Below are 22422 nucleotides of genomic sequence, written 5' to 3'. Positions count from 1 at the left end.
TCAGAAGCCCAAAGGAAGCATTATAACCTAATCTATAATGCAAAACGGGGGGGGGGGGAGAGAGAGAGAGAGAGAGAGAGAAATTTATAAATTTATAAGCCTGTTTCAAAATCTACAGCCCTTCAGCATCCCCCAGTATGTCTTTCACAGACTTCACAACCGGCAAAATAATCACATCTCCATTGTTGCTATGAGGACACACAACAACAAAGAGAAGGAGATAGACAAACTTGAGAATTTCTAGAGCTGATCATTTCATCAACAACTGAAGCACTTATCATAATGAGACTCTTGGGAAATCCATCAGAGTTGCTCCAAAGAATCTGAATGACAAAACTTTCTTCTATTAAGGGATGATGAATGACTATTATCAACTCAAGCACTAGTAAGTCCATTTTAAGTCTGCACATCTGTCCACCTGTATAAGTCCTTGGATTATCTACCGTATGCCAGGGTGTGCTATCAGGAAGTTGAAAGGGGAGCATAGTAGGTCTTTCGCTTTCTAACAACTATTTGCATTACTACAAACATTTTAGCACTAAGCAGCAAGCAAGTACCATGTACAGTGGTACTTCGGCTTATGAACTCAATTTGTCCCAGAGGTCCGTTCTTAACCCAAAACCGTTCTTATCCTGAGGTGCGTTTTCGCTAATGGGGCCTCCCGCCGCCGCTGGTGCACAATTTCCATTCTCATCCTTGGGCAAAGTTCTCAACCTAAGGTACTACTTCCGGGCTAGTGGAGTTTGTAACCTGAAGTGTTTGTAACCCAAGGTACCACTGTATTCTACAATGCAACTTCTAAAGGTTGCCTAGCTATCTTCTAGGATGAACAACCCTGTCAGCAGCAGCTTTTGGCCAATTCTGAAAGACACAGAACCAGTAGTTTTTTTCTGGGGGGACACATACTCCTAAACATTTTGTGAATCTTTGTACTTTTGTCCATTCACTGTATTTATTTTTCCCAATTTGAACTATAAAATGGTGATTTTTCTTGAGTCAAGATGAGAGTACCCCCAAACATTTTTTAAGAAAAAAAAGCACTGCTTAGAACCAAACAATGTTGAACACACACAAAAAATGTGCTGAGAGATTAGGACCAGGAAAACTAGAGACCCATACACCCTGCAAGACGTTTGGGGCAACAATTTCTATGCATAACAAAAATGAAAATGAATGGTCAGAAATCAATGTGGGTCTGCAGGGGTGAGCAACAATCTCATGGGCAACACTAGCACAGCTACTTCTTAGATATAATTAAAAGGCAATGTAGGATTGGGAAACAATGGGCATACAGTGGTACCTCAAGTTACAGACGCTTCAGGTTACAGACTCTGCCAACCCAGAAATAGTACCTCAGGTTAAGAACTTTGCTTCAGGATGAGAACAGAAATTATGCAGCGGCAGCACGGCGGCGGCGGGAGGCCCCATTAGCTAAAGTCGTACCTCAGGTTAAGAACAGTTTCAGGTTAAGAACGAATTAAGTTCTTAACCTGAGGTACCACTGTATAGGGTTTGGCCAAACTAAGGCGGGGGAAAATCTTTTCCCAAGCAATTTGGCTGAGAATATTGCTTCTAGTCAAGATATAAATAAGCTATTGGTCAAGAACCAATGAAAACTGGAGAAGTTTATTGCATGTTAAGAGGAAATCTATCTGTTTCTCAAGATGACATATGTAGATTTGAAAAAAGATGATTTTTCATATCCATTCATGCAGGGAAGGAAAAAGGAAGGAGTTTCTTGTGTTAAGTGGACTGTGTTATACAAAATATATCCATGTTCTGTATTAATGTGGAGAAGGTATCAGAGCTTGAATTCTGCAAATTTATGCAAAATAAATACATGCAATTTATTCAAACTGCAATATTTTTGCAGAATTGGGACTTTGACAAATCATGTATGGAACATATGCTAGAAAAATAGAAAGGAACAGGGAAATATACAAATATGCATTGTCACATTCTGATTCCTGATTATTCAGCACAACAAACTGTAAATTTTCTAATTTCTTATTGTTCGTTTAAGAAAAATAAGAAAAATAGTTTGAGTTTTCTGTTGCAGTTGTAGTGCACATATAGCAGTAGAGAAATACCATTTAGGGTAAATTCTTCTTTTATTAATATCTTTTTTATTGATACTTGTCCATTATATACAAAAGTTCATACCCAATACAAACTAACTTTTTATGATACACCATAATAAATGAAATGCTTTAAAAATCTAATCTTAAAAGAAACAGAAGAAAAAAGAAGAAAAGGGGCAAAGAGAAAGAAAAGAAAATGAAAAAGACTTCCAGTTCTCTGTCCTGCAGACAAATATAGTATTCACTCATTAACACTGAAGTAGTCTATTTTCTATGGGACACGGGTAGTGCTGTGGTCTAAACCACAGAGCCTAGGGCTTGCTGATCATAAGGTCGGCGGTTCGAATCCCCACTCCTGCACGTCAAAGTGCAAGTAGATAAATAGGTACCGCTCCGGCGGTAAGGTAAATAGTGTTTTTGTGCGCTGCTCTGGTTCGCCAGAAGCGGTTTAGTCATGCTGGCCACATGACCCAGAAGCTCTCTGAGGACAAATGCCGGCTCCCTCAGCCACTAAAGCGAGATGAGTGCCACAACCCCACATTTGTCCATGACTGGACTTAACGGTCAGGAGTCCCTTTACGTAGTCTATTTTCTATTAGTTAATTTTTTCAATCTTCAGATCCAGATATTATAAGTTCATTTTCTCTTTCATGCAAAAAGTGCATAAGAAGTTTCCAATCCTTAATAAATGCCAATAACGATTTTTCTCTAATTAAACACATTAATTTGGCATCTCAATTAAGTCCAATAATTTTATCAACCATTCATTTATAGTAGGTAGGGCTGTATCTTTCAATCTTTGTGCCTATAGCAATCTTGCTGCTAAAATTCTTCACCTAAGATTCTGAAACCCAAAAGTATATTTACAAAATTGACAGTATACAATTGTAAAGCAAAAAAAACGAAACACATCACTGCGGAAAGTGTCATTTCAATGTGTATATGTAAGCATAAGGAACGTACTGGAGGGAGCTACAATGAGCAATGAAGCTGAGAAGCAGAAATACTGATTGCTGAGAAGCACAAAAAAGAAGTGGGCAGAGAGGAAGAGTAACACTTTTTTATACTTGTTAATATGTTGTCACTGGAAGGGATTCTGTAGAGTGGGAGTACATGACTCCACTTGCCTCAGTCTGCTACCTACATGAGTGGCACGATTTGGGGGGTGGGGGTGGAAATCCAAGGAGTGACTAAAACTTAAAGCTGTTTTTGAACGTTAATCTCTCTTTTATAACTCCTAACCTCTCTTTGTTTTCTTTTATTACATGCTATTAACATTTTTTTAAAGCTGTGATTAGTATTCAATGCTAGACCTACTTAAATTAATGGACATGACTAACTTAGGTTTATTAACTTCAATGGGTCTACTCTGAGTAAGACAGTAAAACACAACCCTGTGTCCTAATCACAGAGTTGTAGAGATGGAAGAGACCCTGAGGATCATCTAGTCCAACCCCCTGCAATGAAGGAATATGCAGCTGTCCCATACAGAGATCAAACTTACAACCTTAGCTTCATCAGCACCATGCTCTAACCAACTGAGCTATCCAGGCTGACGATGGTAAGGTTGGTTTTTTTTAAAAGCAAACAATGAAACACAAATTTGCATAGAGGGATTGATTAATATTGATGCAACTAAGAAGATCTATGAGCCACTTGTAAATATCTGAAGAAGGAGTTATTCATGATATGAATGTACTTCACAAAGACTCAAGGGGAGATTTTAGCACTGTGGTGGTAAGAGCTTTGAGGCGGGGGAATAGGCCACAGCTTGAAGCATTTTAACGGATTATATAGGAGTGCTAGAATATGACAGTACAATGAAAGGAAACAATCCTATATTTGGTATGGGTGGAAGAGCAAAATATGCTTGACCTTCTACTTTCTTTGACCAGCTGCTAGGAAGATGGAGAGAGGAGATAGAAAGAAATGCAAGAACATATTCTTCTTGAATCTATCAAAGCAGCCATGAGGGAGCTTTGTGGCATCCATAGCAACCCAGGAACTCTCTTTTAATGGGGGTGGGGGGTGTTGTTGTACTCTGCTGTAGACTTATAGTGACTAAGATACTACCCTCTCTCCTCAGTCTGTATGTAGGAACTCAAGCTGTACTATGGTAAAGCTGCAGCACTATACTATTAGCATTCTAACTGCTGTAATATAAAAAGTGTCCCTTAGCCCATTGGCTAAACAAGTCTTCTCAATTACACCCTTGGCAGTTTAAGTGGCCTGCACCCATAGGTCTTGGCTTATTTATTTTATGAAAAGCAAAATATAATTTGAGCACTAGTTTTCACTCATTTAAATTTGTAAAAGCACAGTTCAAAGGAGTCAGAAGCAAAAACTCTTGCCTACTACAGAGCATTGCACCCATGAAACGCCCATTCCCTGAACATGGACAAACCCCCTTAAATGAGCCTTTTGAAAATAAAGAAAGGGTCCTCCATACTACCAATCCGACATCCTAGCTGGAGTCATCACTGATCCTCTGGGCAGGCTAACAATGTATGGGCAATAATCCATCCTGATGCCAATCGACACAAATTAGGTGACACAATAGTCACAAGAATCACAGTAGGAGCAATGCTAGCAGCTGGAACACCTGGAAGGCTTGGCATCACTGATACTCTCCCAGTAAGTCCCTTTTACTGATGCCAGCCTCCTCTGGAGGAGAGGTGGCCAAGCTGGCTTTGAACCATTTGGTCGGGGGGGGGGGGGACACAGCCCCACCCACTCTGAACCGTATTTAAGCCAGGCTGCTGTGGCCCCTTGGGAGGGCAGCAAGACTATAACTGCTAGCACTGGTTAGTCCTATTATTACTAGCCTGTAAATACATATATACAGGGCAATATCAAAATTAAGTCTAGACTATTCTACTGCAGCACTAACTTATCAGGTTAATTAACTGCTTTTAGTTTTCCTGATATGTTTTCTAATAAACTGTTTTCAAATTGCTGACCACTTTGGGCATATGTTTACAGTGGGGAAATGGCATATAAATAAACTATGCTTAAACTTAAAAAGATACCTTATGTACACCTTCTTAAATAAACAGACAAGGTTCTGTGAATAGATGAGGGCAAAGAAATTCACAGATCCAATTAAACCTCCTTTCTGTTACATTTAAAAACATTGATAAGGAAACTGTGTAACAGGAACTCCACTATTAACATTACATATCGGATAAGATTTGAATAAACGGTAGCTGAAAACATTAATTTATGTCCAGATCAACCAAGATTTAACAGTCTTTTCTGATTTGAGTCTCAGACATTAGCTGCACATTCTATATTTCTCTAAGCAATATTTCAATCAAACTGTTCTTGAGACCCATATAAGTAGCATAAATGACGACATTGGAGTTAAATACAGGCTTAAAGTTAAAGCAACTGTAAAGAGCAACTATTTGCAACCAGAAATTTGAGAACTTCTTTCCCTGCAGTGTTCTTCTAAACCACTCGAACCAACAACATAGCACGTTATACTTCAATGGGATATTGAGGCCACACATATACAACTAAATACAATACAATGCAGTACTAAATACACTCAAATAAGCAAACTGGCTGTAATAGCGTATACCAGTGGCATAACTATATCTGAATAAAGAACGTTTATGCAGGCATGGCCAAACTTGGCCCTCTAGATGTTTTGGGACTACAACTCCCATCATCCCTAGCTAACAGGACCAGTGGTCAGGGATGATGGGAATTGTAGTCCAAAAACATCTAGAGGGCCAAGTTTGGCCATGCCTAGTATAGAATTGATGCCAACCCCTTCACAGCACTTTTTAATGGGGGAACACTCATGAGGTAGGTTTGGATGTCTTTTCCATAATCTGAGATCTCAGATCAGAGGAAGCGTGTGTCCAGGGCTGGCCCAACTTACCTTAAGGGCAAGGCCCCTGCCCCAGCCTCATTTCATGTACAGAAACTGAACAGGTTGGCTAGGGACAGGACAGCATCATCCACCACAGCCAAGGGCAGCAGGTTAGTTTAGAAGGTGTAGTTAAGTTCATGTGGCACCTACAGCTTTGTCCTCCAACAAAAGGGTACAACTGGAGGGCTGCTGACACCATCCCCCCAGCATCTGCCACCTGAGGTCGTCCTCCCTCTGCCAACCTAATATATGCAGTTCTCCATCCATGTTTGGATCATCAAAAGTATAAGGTCACAGAAACAGTCCTGATAGGTACCCCAATCACCAACTCCACACAAATTACAGAAACATTATCAGAGATGATGTGTGTCTGGAATAGGTGACCATATCCCTTTTCTGACAGTTGATTTTGGAGGACAGGAATGCTTCCTGCTGGAGTTCATGGGCACAGCAAAATAAGTATGTATGTATATTTTTATTAACACACTTGTGATTATTTTGTAACTTAGAATTTGTCAAAGCCAAAAGGAATAACATCTCTAGTTTCTCAAATTTCACTTTCTAAGGTGGAACTAATGGTTTTGCATTATATTCAGGTGGAGCAAACTGGAATGTTATAGGCGTGGTCCTTGGGCACCTGCTAAGCATGAAGTTTGATCTTCCAGCTAGCACCAAAATGTTTCTGCTAGTCATTGAAAGGTTGGGCTGTACAAAAGGTTTCACAAAAGGTTTCAAATGTGAGTTTAAGGAAATAAACTTTCTTCACAAGTTTAATTCTGCTTCAGTTCAGCCATCAAAAAGAAAATGCCCATTCTCCCAAGAAAAGCTTTTGCGCCATACTCCATTCAGGTTTAAGTTCAGAGCCATGCAACACAAAGCTAGGGAGAACGCAATGTTCAGCCCAGAAGGACTTCCTTCCCACAGGAAATCTAAGCCGAGAATTCTGGCTATATCTGCCCATGCATAACTGAAGAGTTCACAATTACAGCTCCACTAACAGCAATGATTACTAACAGTTACAATCACTGAGGCTGCAGGAAGATGGTTTTTGAAAATCCTAAACCAGGTAGGAATACAAAGCAAAAATAGCCCTTCCCACTAAACAGCACTTAGGAATAGCACGAAGGCGTTTTCTGATCTCTGGATTGACATTCTCAATGACGAACAAAAAGTTGAGAGCATATTCCAGGTAGCACAAGACACCATGCCTCAATCTGAAGGTACATTCACACAAGTCAAGCAATAACTCTTGTGGGAGCTCCCACAAGACTGCCTGGATTAAGCCTGTACTGCTATGCTAGGACCGATAATATACTGGAAGAATATACTGAGGACTTGTGAAAGAGAGAGACATAATGATATGGAAAAAGCTACAGGCCACTTTTAGCTTGCACAGCATCCATAGTGCCTCGTTCCCAGGGGCAGTCTTGACAGACAGCAGTCAGATATCACATATGCATGCTGGGCTCCACACTGTTCCTAGCTAGCCAGGTGGATGGAGGAAACCAGAGTCCAATCTCCTCTGCGACTGCTAGACGGAAATGCTTTCCACTGGCAGACATGGGGATAGAGACCTTCGAGGCAGACGGTCCAGCCTTTCAGCTGCAAAGAAAAGTGCTCGCACGAACACCGCCCAGGCCTGCCAAGCTGAGGATCCGTGTCCTAAAGGACCTTCCTTCCCAGTTCTTACAGCTGCCCAGCGCTGCCACAGCTGAACCACAGCTCCAGACTCCTCCACATCTCCTCCTCTCCCTGGAGTTTCCCCCCTATTTCCCAGTCCCCGCTCCCTGCCGGAGGGGGTCACGTCTACATGCCTTAAGCCCCGGAACCAGTTTTCAGGGTCAGGTCTCAGCGCCGGGACACGAGAAACGCCGACGCAGAAAAGAGTTCCCCTGGGCATGTGCAGAGCGCCCGTTGAACCTGCAAGCGCGTCAGGGGTCAAGGGGAAGAAAAGGCTTTTCCCCACTCAGAGGGCGTGACTTTCAGGGGTGGGGGGCTCAAGCCCCGGCCCCTCTCGCGCCGGAGGGCCTGAGGCGCCGAGCCCCGTCGCTGCCGCCCCGCCAGCGCCCCCCGAGCTCCCCGCTCCTCCGGCCACCGGCCCGCACCTTCTTGGGCGCCTTGGTGAGCGTGGACATGAAGGAGTACTTCTCGGCGTCCTCCATCTCCTTCGTCTGCTTCAGCTCGTCGCCGGCGGCGGCGTCCGGCACAGAAGACATCGTGAGGGCGAGCGCGGAAGCGTCCGGGCGCCGAGGCCGAAGGCAGCTGCTGCTTCTCACCGGCTCCGCCGCGACCTCCCTCTGCAACCGCCAAGACTGCGGCCGCCGCGCTTCAGCAAGGGGCGGGGCCAAGGGGCCCAACACGTCACCACGCACGCTCGGAGTCGCCCGCGAGCCGCTCGCACACGCACAGGTCGGGCACGCGACGCCTTCGCGCAAGGATCTGGCGGAGGAGTCTCGCTTGCGGAGGCTGCAGCGCCACCTGGAGGAAGGCTCCGCGAAATGGTCGTAGCCTTAGCTTCGGTGATTGCAGCCAGTCGTTGCGCATTGTGCCTCCCTAAGAGCAGGGCCGGCCCAAGGCATCTTGGACCCCAAAATGGCATTCCCCTCGCCACCGCAGAAAAAAGGGGTGAGGGGAGATCTACATCAGGAACAAGGGGGGAAGTAACATCAACGTAAGGATCTGATGTCTCATGGATCCTGCTGCTTAAAGCAATTGCCTCATGTGGTTTCATGGGTGGGCTGGCCCTGCTAATACTGTAGTGTATTATTAATTTATTTGTTGCTTTAAAGGTAAAGGTAAAGGGACCCCTGACCATTAGGTCCAGTCGTGACCAACTCTGGGGTTGCGGCGCTCATCTCGCTTTATTGGCTGAGAGAGCCGGCGTATAGCTTCTGGTTCATGTGGCCTGCATGACTAAGTCGCTTCTGGCGAACCAGAGCAGCGCACAGAAACACCCTTTACCTTCCCGCCAGAGCGGTACCTGTTTATCTGCTTGCACTTAGTGCTTTCGAACTGCTAGGTTGGCAGGACCAAGGACCAAGCAATGGGAGCTCAGCCCATCGCGGGGATTCGAACCACCAACATTCTGATTGGCAAGTCCTAGGCTCTGTGGTTTAACCCACAGTGCCACCCGCATCCCATATTTGTTGCTTTAAGGAGCAACAAAAGCACTCTCAAAGCAACTTACAAAAATGTAAATATTAACTAACACTTAAAATGTAATAGCGTTTAAAATATTAAATAGCGCTGCTCCTGGTGGCTGTTGGATGACTGTTTCAAGTGGCTGGAAGAGCTGTCAGATTTTTTCCACGAGCTGGTACAGTCACACTGGGAATTTTGCACTTTCGGAGGCATATCAGTCTGACTCCTGGTCAAGCACAACCCCAATGCCTTTGAAAGAACACAGTTCCATTTTATCTCTTTTATTTACGATTTGTATTTATTTCATAAAATGTATACACCATTTGATTGTAATAAAGTTCAAAGCGGTTGACAAAAAAGATCAAACAATAAAATCAGGGGAAATTCACAACCATACTTTAAAACATACAAAAGTTAAAATACAGATTAGAATTACCTCATCTTTCTAAGCATCTGCATAAAGGTAAAGGTAAAGGGACCCCTGACCACTAGGTCCAGTCGCGGACAACTCTGAGTTTGTGGCGCTCATCTCACTTTATTGGCCGAGGGAGCCAGCATACAGCTTCCGGGTCATGTGGCCAGCATGACTAAGCCGCTTCTGGCGAACCAGAGCAGCGCACGGAAACGCCGTATACCTTCCCGCCAGAGTGGTACCTATTTATCTGCTTGCACTCTGATGTGCTTTTGAATTGCTAGGTTGGCAGGAGCAGGGACTAAGCAACGGAAGCTCACCCCGTGCGGGGATTCAAACTGCCGACTGCATCTGCATAGGCTTTTCTAAACATAAATGTTTTTAGCAGGCATCATAAAGAGTACCATGAAGGCGGCATCTTGATCTCATTGGGCAGGAAGTTCCAAAGTGCAGGTGTTGCCACACTTTTTATGAACTCATCTGTCAAAGGCATCTGTGCTCTGGGGCATTAGAGATCTGTTTGGAAAGACTCACTAAGGAGAACTCTGCTCTCACCTTCCCAGGATTTTGGGTCTGTTCCCTCTCCCGCCAGCACCAACACCTTACCCATATATACGACCAGATGTAATGTTTTAGACTCTTCCAGTTTAATCATTTCTCTTTGATTTCCCCATGCTTGTTCATGTTCTAAAGGCTATAACATAAATAATGAGGATCATACAAAAAGTGATCATACACTATTTATACATATTTATTTATAGTTTATTAAATTTGTCAGTTGCTTTCTCTTGCCCAGGGCAACCCAAAGTAACTTACAACCAACCAACCAAACAGACCCCACATAAGCCCCACATGGATACATTACAACCAAGAGGGAAGAGAAACCCATTAAAAACATCCCACCCACTTCTAAAAGGCCACAGTCAGTCAAAGGCCAAAGACCTGTTTATAGAGGGAAGTTTTTGCTTGGCCCCTAAATATATAGAATGATGCTGCCAGGCGAACCTCCCTGGGGAGAACATTCTACAGGCGGGGAGCCACTGCAGAAAAGGCCCATTCTTGTGTTGCCACCCTCTGGACCTCTCACGGAGGAGTCACACAAAGAAGGGCCTTGGATGATGATTGTAGGGTCCAGGCTGGTTCATATGGGGAGAGGTGGTCCTTGAGGTATTGTGGCCCTGAGCTGTCGGGCCAGGAATCACATTATACAGTATGTTCAAGCTGCCTGCTAAATTCTACAACAGCTGGAATTTCACAATCATTTCGGAGGCAGCCCCATGTATAATGAGTTGCAGTAATCTAACTTAGAGGTTAGCAGAGCATAGGCAACAGAAGTTAGACTATCCCTGTCCAGGTAGCGACAGGGCCACCAGCCAAAGCTGATGCCACCGAGGCCACCTGAGTCTAAAGCGACAGTAAAGGACCCAGAAGTAACCCCCAAGCTACATACCCACTCATTCACAGGGAGTGCAGACCCTCCAAGGGTCCCTATTTTCCAGGGATGTCCCAGTTTCTGATTTGATCCCAGAATGTCCCGCTTTTCCTTAAGGTGTCCCTATTTTCGTTGGATAAATGTTGGGAGGTATAGTAGGATGTCCCTATTTCCATTGAAGAAATGTTGGAGGGTATGGAGTTATTCGACTCCCAAGCCATCTGAAGGCAATTATGTATAAAGAAGGGTTTTTTATGTTTAATATTTTATTATGTTTTTATAAATGTTGGAAGCTGCCCAGAGTGGCTGGGGCAACCCAGTCAGATGTGTGGGGTATAAATAGTAAAAGTATCATTATGGAACGGGACGTCCCTATTTTCATTGGAGAAATGTTGGAGGGTATGTGAGTGTAACCCTATCAAGAGCAGCAACCTCCCATCAAGTCTAGGGAACTGTCCACTAACAGTACCTCAGTCTTATCTGGATTGAGCTTCAATTTATTGGCTCTCATCCAGTCCATTACTGAGGCAAAACATTGGTCCAGCACATCCACTGTGTGTCATCAGCCACGATCCTATGCATGTTTATTCAGAAGCAATTTACACTGAGGCTTTCTCCCTTATAAGGGTTGCAACCTGAGGTACCATAATATTTTGGGTCAGCCCTGAGGGCAGAAGCATCTGGTCTTGAGAAGAAAGAGAAGATGTAGTCGAGAGCAAACAGATCACAATATACTGAAATAAACATCTCCTTGGACATTACATTGCTGACCTTAAGATGGCAATGTTGCACTTCTCTATACAGTTTCTGTCAAGCGTTGGTCCTTCAGAAGCCACAGATGCTCCCAGAGGCCTCTTGGTCCCTAATAAGACATCTAGATTCCAGGTCTTGAAAATGAAGTGGACACATGAGCTTCCTTGAGCATGGTTCTACACTTCAGTGCCCTCACTCACCACTTTATGACTTTTCAAGTTTTCTCCCAGTAAAGGTGGATACGATGGCACCCTTTCCTGGTTTTGATTTATTGACCAACGAAAAGCCTTTGCATTTGGTCTCATGAAGGCCCAGGTACCATTTATGCTCCTGATCCTGAATACATTTGTGTTAACATTAGTTTCAGTTAAGAAGGATTTATGTTCATCAATAAAAGTCAATCAGTTGTACAGATTTCCTACACAGAGTGGGGTGGATCAATCACTTAAATCTTTTCAGAATCAACCTGACTTGCAGGTATGTTATGTGCAACCGAATCTCTGAGTGGTAAGAGATTCCAAGCATCCCAACAGAAAACCTGGGATTTGATTTCTTGAAATTAGTGTCACTGGAGGTGGATAGCATTTTCTGTGCTATGAGGTTTATTTACACATATCGAAGATTCACAGCACCAGTGCTTTAACTGAACCTGCTTCCCCATTAGTTTTCTAGGAGGTGGCACCAAAGCCACAGCTTTGCAATCTCAAAGAAAGCAAATCAGGCCTTTATGTCTTTCCAGCTCCAGGACTGGCAACTCTTTGTCTTTTTGATCCGTTTCACAGATACACACACACACACCCTCTCCAGCAAGGGGACTTGCCCACTTCAGCTCATCTTCCAGAAATATCTTCAGCTGACATAATGAAACCAAACAGTTAATTTACTTAACCATTTTGACAGTGTTAGCAGTCTCTTTTTCTGCTGTATCCCATCTTACAGCTAATAGAAACACAGAAGGGGACCCCAAAAGCCCATTTAGTATGTCCCACACACTAGAATTGCAGAATTGACCTGAGGGTCATCTCATCCAACTGCCTGCAATGAATTAAATCACTGGTCCTTTCAGAGAATGCAAAGTATTTCTTTATCTGCACTTCCCATGAATCTGTTCAGAGGCACACCTAGGCTCCCTTGCACCCTTGGCAAGGAGCTGTATGGGTGCCTCTGAAGCCAGGAGAGACCATGGACCAAAAACTCTTCAAGTTTGCTTTTTGTCGCCTTTCACACTTTCTCCGTGGCCATTGGGGTCGGGTCTGCTCTGCTCCACCTCCCTCTGAACCTGTTAAAGAATTAAGCAGCAAGGGAAAGGAAAAGGGAGGAGAACGTAGCCTGAATCCAGAGGTTGAAATGTAAGGGAATTACATGCAAGATGGCCTGTGAGGTAAAAACCATTCATGTATGGAAACAATATTATGGACGTTTCTGAAAAAAAGGACTGCACAGCTATGGGTTATTTCCCGCCCCCCTCCAACCCCAAAGCAAGCCCTGAGACCTCAGCTGATAGCACCTTAAAAGCAAATAACTAAGTGTAAAGCCACAGAGAGTCTCCAGAGGAAACCACAGAGCTGTATTCTTGGAAACAGCTTGTCGCAGCTACTCAGAATCTGCTGTGATCATTATCATGGACCAGTGTCATGATGTGCAAGCCTGGCTGTTTCAAGCTTTCAAGCTTTCTTGTCAGCTGTCTGCAAGGCTTTTTAAGGTGTCCAAGGGGATCACCTTATGGAAACAGCCAATATTCACTTATTTCGTAAATGTTTAGGTGCTAGAATCCCAGGGCAGTGAACAATAAAAGCAATAAAAGTCAGTACAATAAAAACTATATTAGGTCAGTGTTGTTACAGATCTGGGGTAACAGCATTTAGGGGTGAATGTTATAAATTAATAAATGGTCGAATTTAGATAATATTTGTTTAGAGTATTGAAGGGAAGGTTCTAGGCCACTGAAAAATACAAGCTAAGCTGCATTTCCAGGCCAGGGCCTCACCTGGGATAGAAGAAATTAAAAACGACAAAACGGTCCTGGAAGCAAGTCAATAACCCATCCATGAAAACCATCATCAGGGCAGAGAGGGCAGTTCCCATGGTTACCGTGGACAGAGAAAGGTCTAGGATTTCAGCTTCCATGACTACAGGGGAGAGGGAGGCTGTGCCCACAGGAAAAAGGTGTATCGTGGTTTTTCTGGCAAGGGTCTTTGGAAAGGCGAAGGGTGGAGGCAGAACTGCGTGAGCTGCTGCTACGGAGGCCAGAAACATATTGGCAAGATGGCGTGCAGGATGCCTTGGACTCCAAAGCTGCACTGCTGTGGGGAACAAGCCCTTCTTGAGATGTGATGCCAGGGCCGTCTTAAGCATATCCGGCGCTGTGGTGCAAAGATCCCTACGGCGCCCCCTCTTTCCAGAGTTGTCGACCTTTTTAAGGGGGGCGGACCCCAAAGTTGTTGACCTCTTTAAGGAAAGGTTCCCCAGAGTTGTTGACCTGAAACGTGGGAAGATTTCACTACAGAGAAGGAGAGGCAAGAGCTGGGGGTGGGGGGAACCTACCCCTTCCTTTACTGGATAGAAAGAGGGACAGAGGAAAGCAGAAAGGAGAGGGCATTTAACCCACCGAGGGAGAGGAGAGGAGAGGAGAGGAGAGGAGAGGAGAGGAGAGGAGAGGAGAGGAGAGGAGAGGAGAGGAAAGGAGGGTGGTGGTCAGGAAGCTGTCAGCATCCCTGTCAAAACCGTTCTCACCCGCCTCTTCGGGGCTCCCCTCCCACGCTCCGGCCATGCACAGGAGGCTTGGGAGGCAAGCTGGACACCCGGGCCACACGACTGAGCGAAGGAGAGAGCAGCTAGGAAAGAGGGAGGAGCAGGAGGGCAAAAGCAAGCCGACCAGATGACTGAGAGAGTGAGTGCAGCACAGGGGAAAGGAAGAGGAGGAGCCTCATGTGTGCCTCCTTTCGTTTCGTTCCCATCCCCAAGAAGGCCTTGGCTCCCAAAGAGGGCATGCTAGGGAAGGGTTGCCATGCGCTGCACTTGCTCAGCTACCCAGTTTAGAGAAGCACACACACAGAGAGACACACACACAACCTCACAACACCGCCAGTGAACAACTATTGCGTTGCCCAGGATGCAGGAGCACTGTGCATGCAGGGGGCGAGTGGATTCTAGGAAAACAGGAAGCTGGGGCGCCCCTGAGAGGCCAGTGCTGTAGCACAACGTGCCACTAAAACCCTATGGGAAAGACGGCTCTGTGTGATGCTCTCAACCCTCTCCAAATAGACCCAGGTGTGAATATATGTACAATAAACCATATTTCTTAAGGACACTCATCTCCCCTGCATCTTGATTTCCCAATGGAATCTCAACCCTGGATGAGTTCCCGGAACCCCCGGAATCTCATGCAGCCATTCAGTGGAGAATGCAGTGGCTTGTAACAATATGAATCACAGCAGCAGCCCAAAGCCGGTAATCTCTAAAATCCAGCAGCCCATTTTATAAAACATCCATCCACACCTGGTCAGCTACAAAAGATCTAGAATTGCCTGAGGATAAATAAATTAAAAAGGCTTGGCCACAAGGAGGTTGAAAGGTCGGCGCTATGTATGTTAGCAGACCTTACCATTAGGCAGAAAGAGGCAGCCTGCTCAGGCAGTTTAATTTGGGTGTCATGAGGAATTGTTAGTAATTTAATTTATCATTATATGCTTGCTGCCAGGAAAGGGAGAGGCCCTTGTGGAATTCTGTCTCAGGTGCCAGAATAACGATGACTTAATTCATTGGCCGAAAAGACTGAAAGGTGCGGGCGGGCTCATATCCCACAAAGCAGTTGCTTTGAATGCTGCCTACATATTTTGCTTTATAACTTTCATTCTAAAGGGATAGGGCCAGACCTGGAGGTCTGGCAAACCTATTCCTCTGCAAACTAGAAAGCACTTGAAATATACCACCAGATAGGGTCCAGATAAACCAAGAACTTCATTATTACAAAGTAGGCTAACTGTATGGAGTTTTAAAGATTTATGGCTCTGGTGTAGATCTTGATTCAAGATCTTGTAAGCAGGAGAAAAGGAAGCACAATGAGGTCTGATTGCTGAGAAGTCGGGGACTGTGGCAAGAGCAGGCAGTTAGTGGCTTAGCAGAGTGGGATAGTAGAAAGGAACGGTACAGGGCCAAGAAATGTGAAATGGTTACAAAAAAAAGAATACCAAGCACAGGGAATGAAAGAAGGATGGAAACAGGGAATGAGGAAGTGGAAAGAGGAGGATGCCCTTTGGAGAACTGGGGCCATGATGGAGAAGAAGGTCAGGTTTACTTAATATGCCCCAAAGTCTGGTGCTGAACATGGTATCACTTCCTCAGTGTAGGGAGTGATCCATTGTTGTGTGAGGAAATGAGAGATGCAATTAAAATCGAGTGTGATTGTGCCACATCCACACTATGTATTTACAGCACCGTGGTGCCACTTTAGTAGTCATCACTTCCACACCCCCTCAATCCTGGGAACTATAGTTTGCCTGGCCTGCACCACTACCAGTTGCCGCTCCTCCACCTCCAACTCAAGGGCTCATATGAAAGAAGTGCTGAGATCCTGCAGGAACCAGTTAACTTGCGCAAGAGCTTGGCACTGAAAGCGGGACATGCAATCAGAAACCAGGATGGCTTCTCTCATGCCCGGGTGTCCCATTCAATTCAGGACTGTTGACGGGTGTGCAATCCTAGACCCACTCACCAGGGCCAAGCTATTTATTTATTACCTTTCTGCACTGCCCATACATATTGTTATAGTATAATAATTATTATAATAATAATATTCTATTTCCCCAGCCACTCTGGGTGGCTTCCAGCAAAACACAATAATTCATCAAACATTAAAAGCTTCCCTAAACAGGGCTGCCCTAAACATGTTATATATACAGTATATTGTTACAGAGATGAGGTAACAGAGTCTATTAGTGAATAGTAGAAAATAATAAATGATTTGATTATTTCGGATCCGAAAGGAAAATACAAGCTGCAGAGGAATTCCTGGGTTAGCCTATGCAAAAAATGACCTGGGCAAGCTGCATCACACATCAGTAGACCAGTTTAAAACATCAACATCCCTGGATGACCCCTCAGGGGAAAACTGGGTGGTGATGATAAAATGAGAGGTGGTGGTAGCAGTCCCTCCATTTTGTATAGGCATAAAATCTTCTCTCCCGGGCTGAACTTAAGGGAGTTTTTCAGCAGATGCAACGAGCACATAGGACTCATTGGCTGGAGAACCACCTCTTTCCTGAAGTGCCTTTCCCATGGTTATTATTTTTAAAGATTGCATTTTTTAGAAAGGGGTGAGGAATCGATACACATTTGATTAAGTGTAAACATGGTACTTTAGTTAAAAAAATTAAAAGGCAGACTGACACCCGCCCACCCCCACATACTCTCTGGAAAGGAAAGGGAAGACAGACTACAGAATCTGCAGTCCATTTGCGGACTAATATGTCAGCCAGTCAAAGAAATTTGCAAATGGAGACAGAAGCCAGGCTCAAGCAGCAGGAGAAATTTTAAATATGCAGCTACTCCTGATTTGCATGTAAATTGCTGGCAAGTGAAAGCTTGGAATCCAGGTTTTTGGATTGAAATATGTGAGAGGCAGAAGCCCACAAAGAAAAGAAAACACTTGATATCCATCTTGAAGGCAGGGAGCCATATCTGTCTTCCCAAGTCACTTACGGCGGAAGCTTAGCCTATGGCAGCCCTCCCAACACGGGCCATGTAAAAAATGAGAGAAAGGAAATCATCCCACTTCAGGCTCCAGGCAGGCCCAGGTGGCTGCCCAGATCCACTCCAGAACACACCAGGAGGGAGTTTAAATAAAGACAGCGTGAGAGAAGGCCATTCTCTACGTTGAAAGGATGTGCAATTGTGAAACGGACATAGAACATGAAAATTATGGCATCTTCAACTGAATCGTCGGTCTTTAATTTTAATAGTTGGGGCTTTTATTTACTTATTTGTTTTGTTTACGAATTGCTTCCTATGAAACATCTCAAAGCGATCTCACAATACAATAAAAGTACATGCAGAAGGACTGCATAAATAAGATGAAACAAGTGCAGATATAAAAACCACCTCAAATCCAACACAGATACCCACTGGCATAAGAATTTCCATTCAGAAAGCTTGTTGAAAGAGGGGAGTCTTCAGCAGATGCCAAAGAGACAATAGAGACAGGGCTTGTCTGATATGCAATGGGAGGAAGTTCCATGGCATAGGTGGCACCATGATAGTGGGCCAATTCTGGCGTTGCACAGATTGGGTCTACTGATCAGATACCCTCTCCTGCAAAGTGCAGTGATTGTTTGTGTGGGTGTATAAGGAGCGAGATGATCATTTAGGTAACCTGATTCCAAGATTTATAGGGCTTTGCACACCAGGACCAGGACCTCAAACTTAGCCTGGAAGCTAGTGCAATTATTTTAACAACAGTGTAACATGATGGAGTGGAGACACACCTTTGTGTCCTGGCCTTTGCCACTGAGAGATGTATTTTCAGCCTGTTTTGGGGACTGTTATCTGTTTTAACTGTTTTTAGTTCTGAATTTAAAACTGTTGTAACCCACCCAATGAATTGCTAATAATGAATAAAATAGATCATAATTATAGTTATTATTAGCCCCAGTGAACAGCTGAGGTGCTGCATTCTGCACTCGCTGCAGCTTCTGGGTCAACTTTGGATAGCCCCACAGAGAACGTATTGCAATAATCCAATCTGGACAACAGTGGCCAAGCTTCCAACTCAACAATTCTATGAAATCTGGTAAAAGGGCACTCCTGGGCACTGAGATCATGTGGCTATCTAGTGGCAGAGATTGAATTATGGGGACTGTATTGAATACCTTGTCATTGCTTTCTATCAGAATTGTTTCCTGTGACTCATTCGGGTTTCCTGACCCTTATCCGATGCTACAGCAACTTATCTGCACCTGACTCAGCACTACTCTTAAACTGCTCTTAAATTTTTCAAACCATTACTGCCACACTGATTACAGAAAAAAAAAAACTGTAAGGAAGTGGTATAAGCCTCAGAGAAAGAGAATGCCTGCTATATCTTTGCAAATGCTACTTGGAAATATAATTTACTTCCTTAATTGTTGTAGTTTGTGAAGGACTGAAGCTCTGACGAATCCCAATGAACACTTAATTTCCTTTCCTGTTGGGCAGAATTTGCTCTACAGACACTCCTTACAGCTTTCAGCCTAGAGAACTCACAAGCTTGAACTGGGTCTTGAAGATAACATCTCAGTGTTGCTGCCAGATGCACAAGGTACTGTGCTTCAGGGAATGAGGGTGCGCAGCTATGCTCATTTCCCATAGATTATCAGCTTCTCTGGGTTCCAGGAATTCATCTGGAGAAATCTGATCCATTTGTTTCAGAAAAGCTCCACAACCACTTTCCCTCTCTAGCTTAGCCATGCCCACAGGCAGCAAAGGGCCTTCCTACATAATAATCCTCAGCTATGAGTCTCTTTTCTCTCCGCTTGGTAAGCTAATTTGCTTGCTTTGAATAATCAAAGAAGTGATGTAGCTACAATTATTTCTCTTGGTGCCAAAAAAGCATTTGACAAGATTTATTGTCAATTTATGTTTGTTACTTTGGAGAGATTTGGATTTCCCTGAAGAATTTATAAAGCTAAAACTCCAGTAAGGACAAGTAGAATCCTTTGGGGTCCATTATATTTAGAGAAAGGCACAAGACAGGAACACCCTCTTTCTCCATTGATGTTTGATTTATGTTTGGAACCACTGGCATGTGCAATTAGCCAGAACAGAGAGATGCATGGCTTTGTGCATTGAAAGTGGAATTTCAGAGCATACAATAAATTGGCCAAAATCTGAACTAAAGTCAGTGGGCAAGTGTAAATTTTCTGCTTTGTACACTAGTTGGTGTTTTCGTTGGTGCTCCTGTTTGGGAATTTAGGAATTTGGGTTTAAATCAGATTCAAATTTAAATCAGATTAAAACAAGATGGTAATGGAAATCTCTAGGGACTTAGAAAGAGGAGCATTATTTAAACTTACTATTTTAGTTTAGGTTAATACACTTAAGATAACTGTTCTGTCATGAATAACAAATGTGCTGCATGGTATTTCTTCCTATATACATAAAAATGTAAGGTGTCAGCATGCTGCAGGTAGCACAATCACCAGTAGGTGGCCATGCCACCTGTAGTGTGAGGGATGGCAGGCAGGCAGGCAGGCAGGCAGGCAGGTGAGCAAGAGAGCATGCAGCCTGGGTGACAGACAGTCCAGGTGAGCTGTTTCATGGAGTCCACGTTGGGGAGTTGCTGTGAACTGTCTTCATTAAACACACCTGAGTAAGGCTTAACAGAAGGAGAGACACTTCACTCAGCCATGTAGCAAACTGCTCTGTGAAGCACCTCCCTCCTCCTTTCAGGTCCTGTGGGCACAATTGCGAGCTGCATAAACTGTCTTCGGCACCATGCATACACAAACACACAACACAACCTTATTCTGTTGGCTACAATATGCTTCTATTAAGTGTAATTTCAACAGCGGGAGGGGACCCTGTAGGTGCCAGGGAAGGCCTCCGAGGACACCAGGAAAGGCCTCTGTGGGCACATGTGCACCCATTGGCAACCCTTCTCCTAACAAGTGCTAACACTGCCAACAATGTTCAGCATGGGCATCGTAAGAATCTGCCCAAACAATTCTTGTATAGTGCATGTTGTTCAGTCACCATGTCAGGTTGTGGGAATACACATTTAGTTTCCCATCTACCACACCCATTGCAAGTGGGGAGGGGCATTTTGCTGGAGTCTCCGCATATTTCTCTGGTCTTCCCCAAACAAAACTGCAAACAGATCCCTGCCTCACAGCAAGGCTTTACAACAGGGGGATAGAATCTAGCGCTGCTGGCTTTTTAATCTGAAAGGGTCCCAAAAATCATTCCCCCCAAAAAATGTGCACCCTGCATTTACATAGGATCAAACTACTTTCTTCAAGTTAGGCTGCATTTCAGGCTGGTTCCAAGTTGACTCTGCCTCAAGTCAGGGCCGGGTTTAGGTTTGATGAGGCCTTAAACTACTGAAGGTAATGGGGCCCTTTATATGTCCAGCTGTCCTTTGTCAACAACAAATTGTCGCTTTTTTGTGTTGAATATATGCTCTATGGTAATTTATGGACCTAATAGGTATCTAAAGCCATTTGCACATAACAAAATATGTATTTTATCAAAGTAATTGTTGAACAATTAAGAAGAAGTATATTAATAGTGAAATAATTATTAAGCTCTAACTGTATGCAGGTTTTACTTTATTTGTTTTTTATCTTATATTTTGGAAATGCACATCCAGGTTTTTTTCCCCTTTAATTTTTTGGGGGGCCTCCAAGAGAGTGGGGCCTTAAGCTATAGCTTGTTTAGCGTATCCGTAAACTCGGCACTGCCTCCAGTTCTCATTTTGCAACGTTTTGCAACTCCAGCTTGTTATAAATGAATTGTCAGTTTCTTTCTGTTGCATTCTGGAAAAGTGTGTTGCAATGTTCACATTCTATGCCCCACCCTGCGTTGACACACAGAGCAATAAGCTCTGTCTCGAAGCAGGCTGCCCACAACACTGGTCTCAATATAAGCTAGGATTGCAGTTGTCAGCCTGCTTACCATGAAGTGGCCAAGTTACACACAGTGCCATTCTCGTCAAGTAACATGCATAGGACTGGGATACACACTTTTATGTCTTCATGTTGTTGTGGCCTTTCTCTGAGCACCTGATCTGGTAAAGGCAGTTTTCTCTCAGCAAGCAAAGTACTTGCTGTTGTGGTTGGTGCTGGAGACCAGGGTTCAAATCCCCACTGAGGGACAAGGGCCAATGGATGACTTTGGGCTAGTTCTTATCTCTCAATCCTACCTTACAGGGCTGCTCTGTAAAGATGAAAGGGAGCGGAAAACCATATACACCACCTTGAGCTCCCCAGAAGAAAGGTGGACTATAAACCTAATGATTTTACAAGTTCATTTGAAGTATTTGTTTCAAGAGGTTAAAGGAGGATGGAAACTACTTTGAAAGCATGTCATTTGACATTCTGCACTGCAGCATAGCAGCGGCTAAACACTGGGCAAGATTCACCCCTATCTCCTCACTCAGCCGTGAGGTTTTTAGACAGTTTGGGCCAGACACAACTTCTCAGGCTAACCTGCCTCACAGGGTTGTTTTGAGGACAACATGGAAGTGGGAGGGAGGGAAAGAAGAGCCCATACGCCCCCGCAGGGAATTGTAATAAATTTCTCAACTGATGAGGTATGCTTTAGGCGTGTTCACTTTTAAAACCAGAATGTTTTCTGGCAAATATGACAAAATTGCAGCCCAGTATTGTGTATTTTGCCCCCACCCCCCCAAAAAAGCACAAATGTTTAAAATGCCTCACACCTGATACAAGGCAGATTGCTTTTTCCTTACTCTGTTTCAAAAGGCCAAATAAAAATTGTTATGGGGGGGGGGTAACCACCACCCCCAAAGCTCCTTATCTGTGCTTCCCATTCCTGAGCAAGAACTTAATTTGTTCATAAAGTGAGAACATATGTTCAAGGAGCAAGGAAGATATGTTTCGCAAGTCTTCAAGTCACTAACATGCCTTTTCTTTTAACAGCCATGTTTGCTACTACAAAGCTGAATGTTGTTAACATAGGCCATATTAAAATGCCCAGGTGCTGACTTACTCATCCCAGAGGCATCTGG

At 44.1% G+C, this 22422-nt stretch overlaps 1 protein-coding gene across 3 annotated transcripts in view; it reads right to left on the bottom strand.

Annotated features, from left to right (window-relative positions):
- AHCYL1 (adenosylhomocysteinase like 1) overlaps positions 1–8299 on the bottom strand; it is a gene marked incomplete at its 3' end in the record, with an annotated part of 49037 nt that extends 40738 nt beyond the window's left edge. For 2 of the 3 annotated variants that reach the window (XM_081915400.1, XM_081915401.1), the window contains exon 1: positions 8067–8298. In XM_081915400.1, the coding sequence (XP_081771526.1) occupies positions 8067–8177 (111 nt within the window). In that variant the 5' untranslated portion in view covers positions 8178–8298. Of the gene's footprint in view, positions 1–8066 lie in introns of all 3 variants that reach the window. The other variant, XR_014169412.1, reaches the window with a different exon arrangement.
- Between the last annotated feature and the right edge of the window lie 14123 nt (positions 8300–22422).

This window comes from Podarcis melisellensis (genome assembly GCF_964234715.1).
Source record: "Podarcis melisellensis genome assembly, chromosome: 6".
In the NCBI taxonomy this organism is placed as follows: Eukaryota; Metazoa; Chordata; class Lepidosauria; order Squamata; family Lacertidae; genus Podarcis; species Podarcis melisellensis.
Note: the sequence above shows the minus strand (reverse complement) of the source record. Positions and strands in the feature narration are given on the sequence as shown.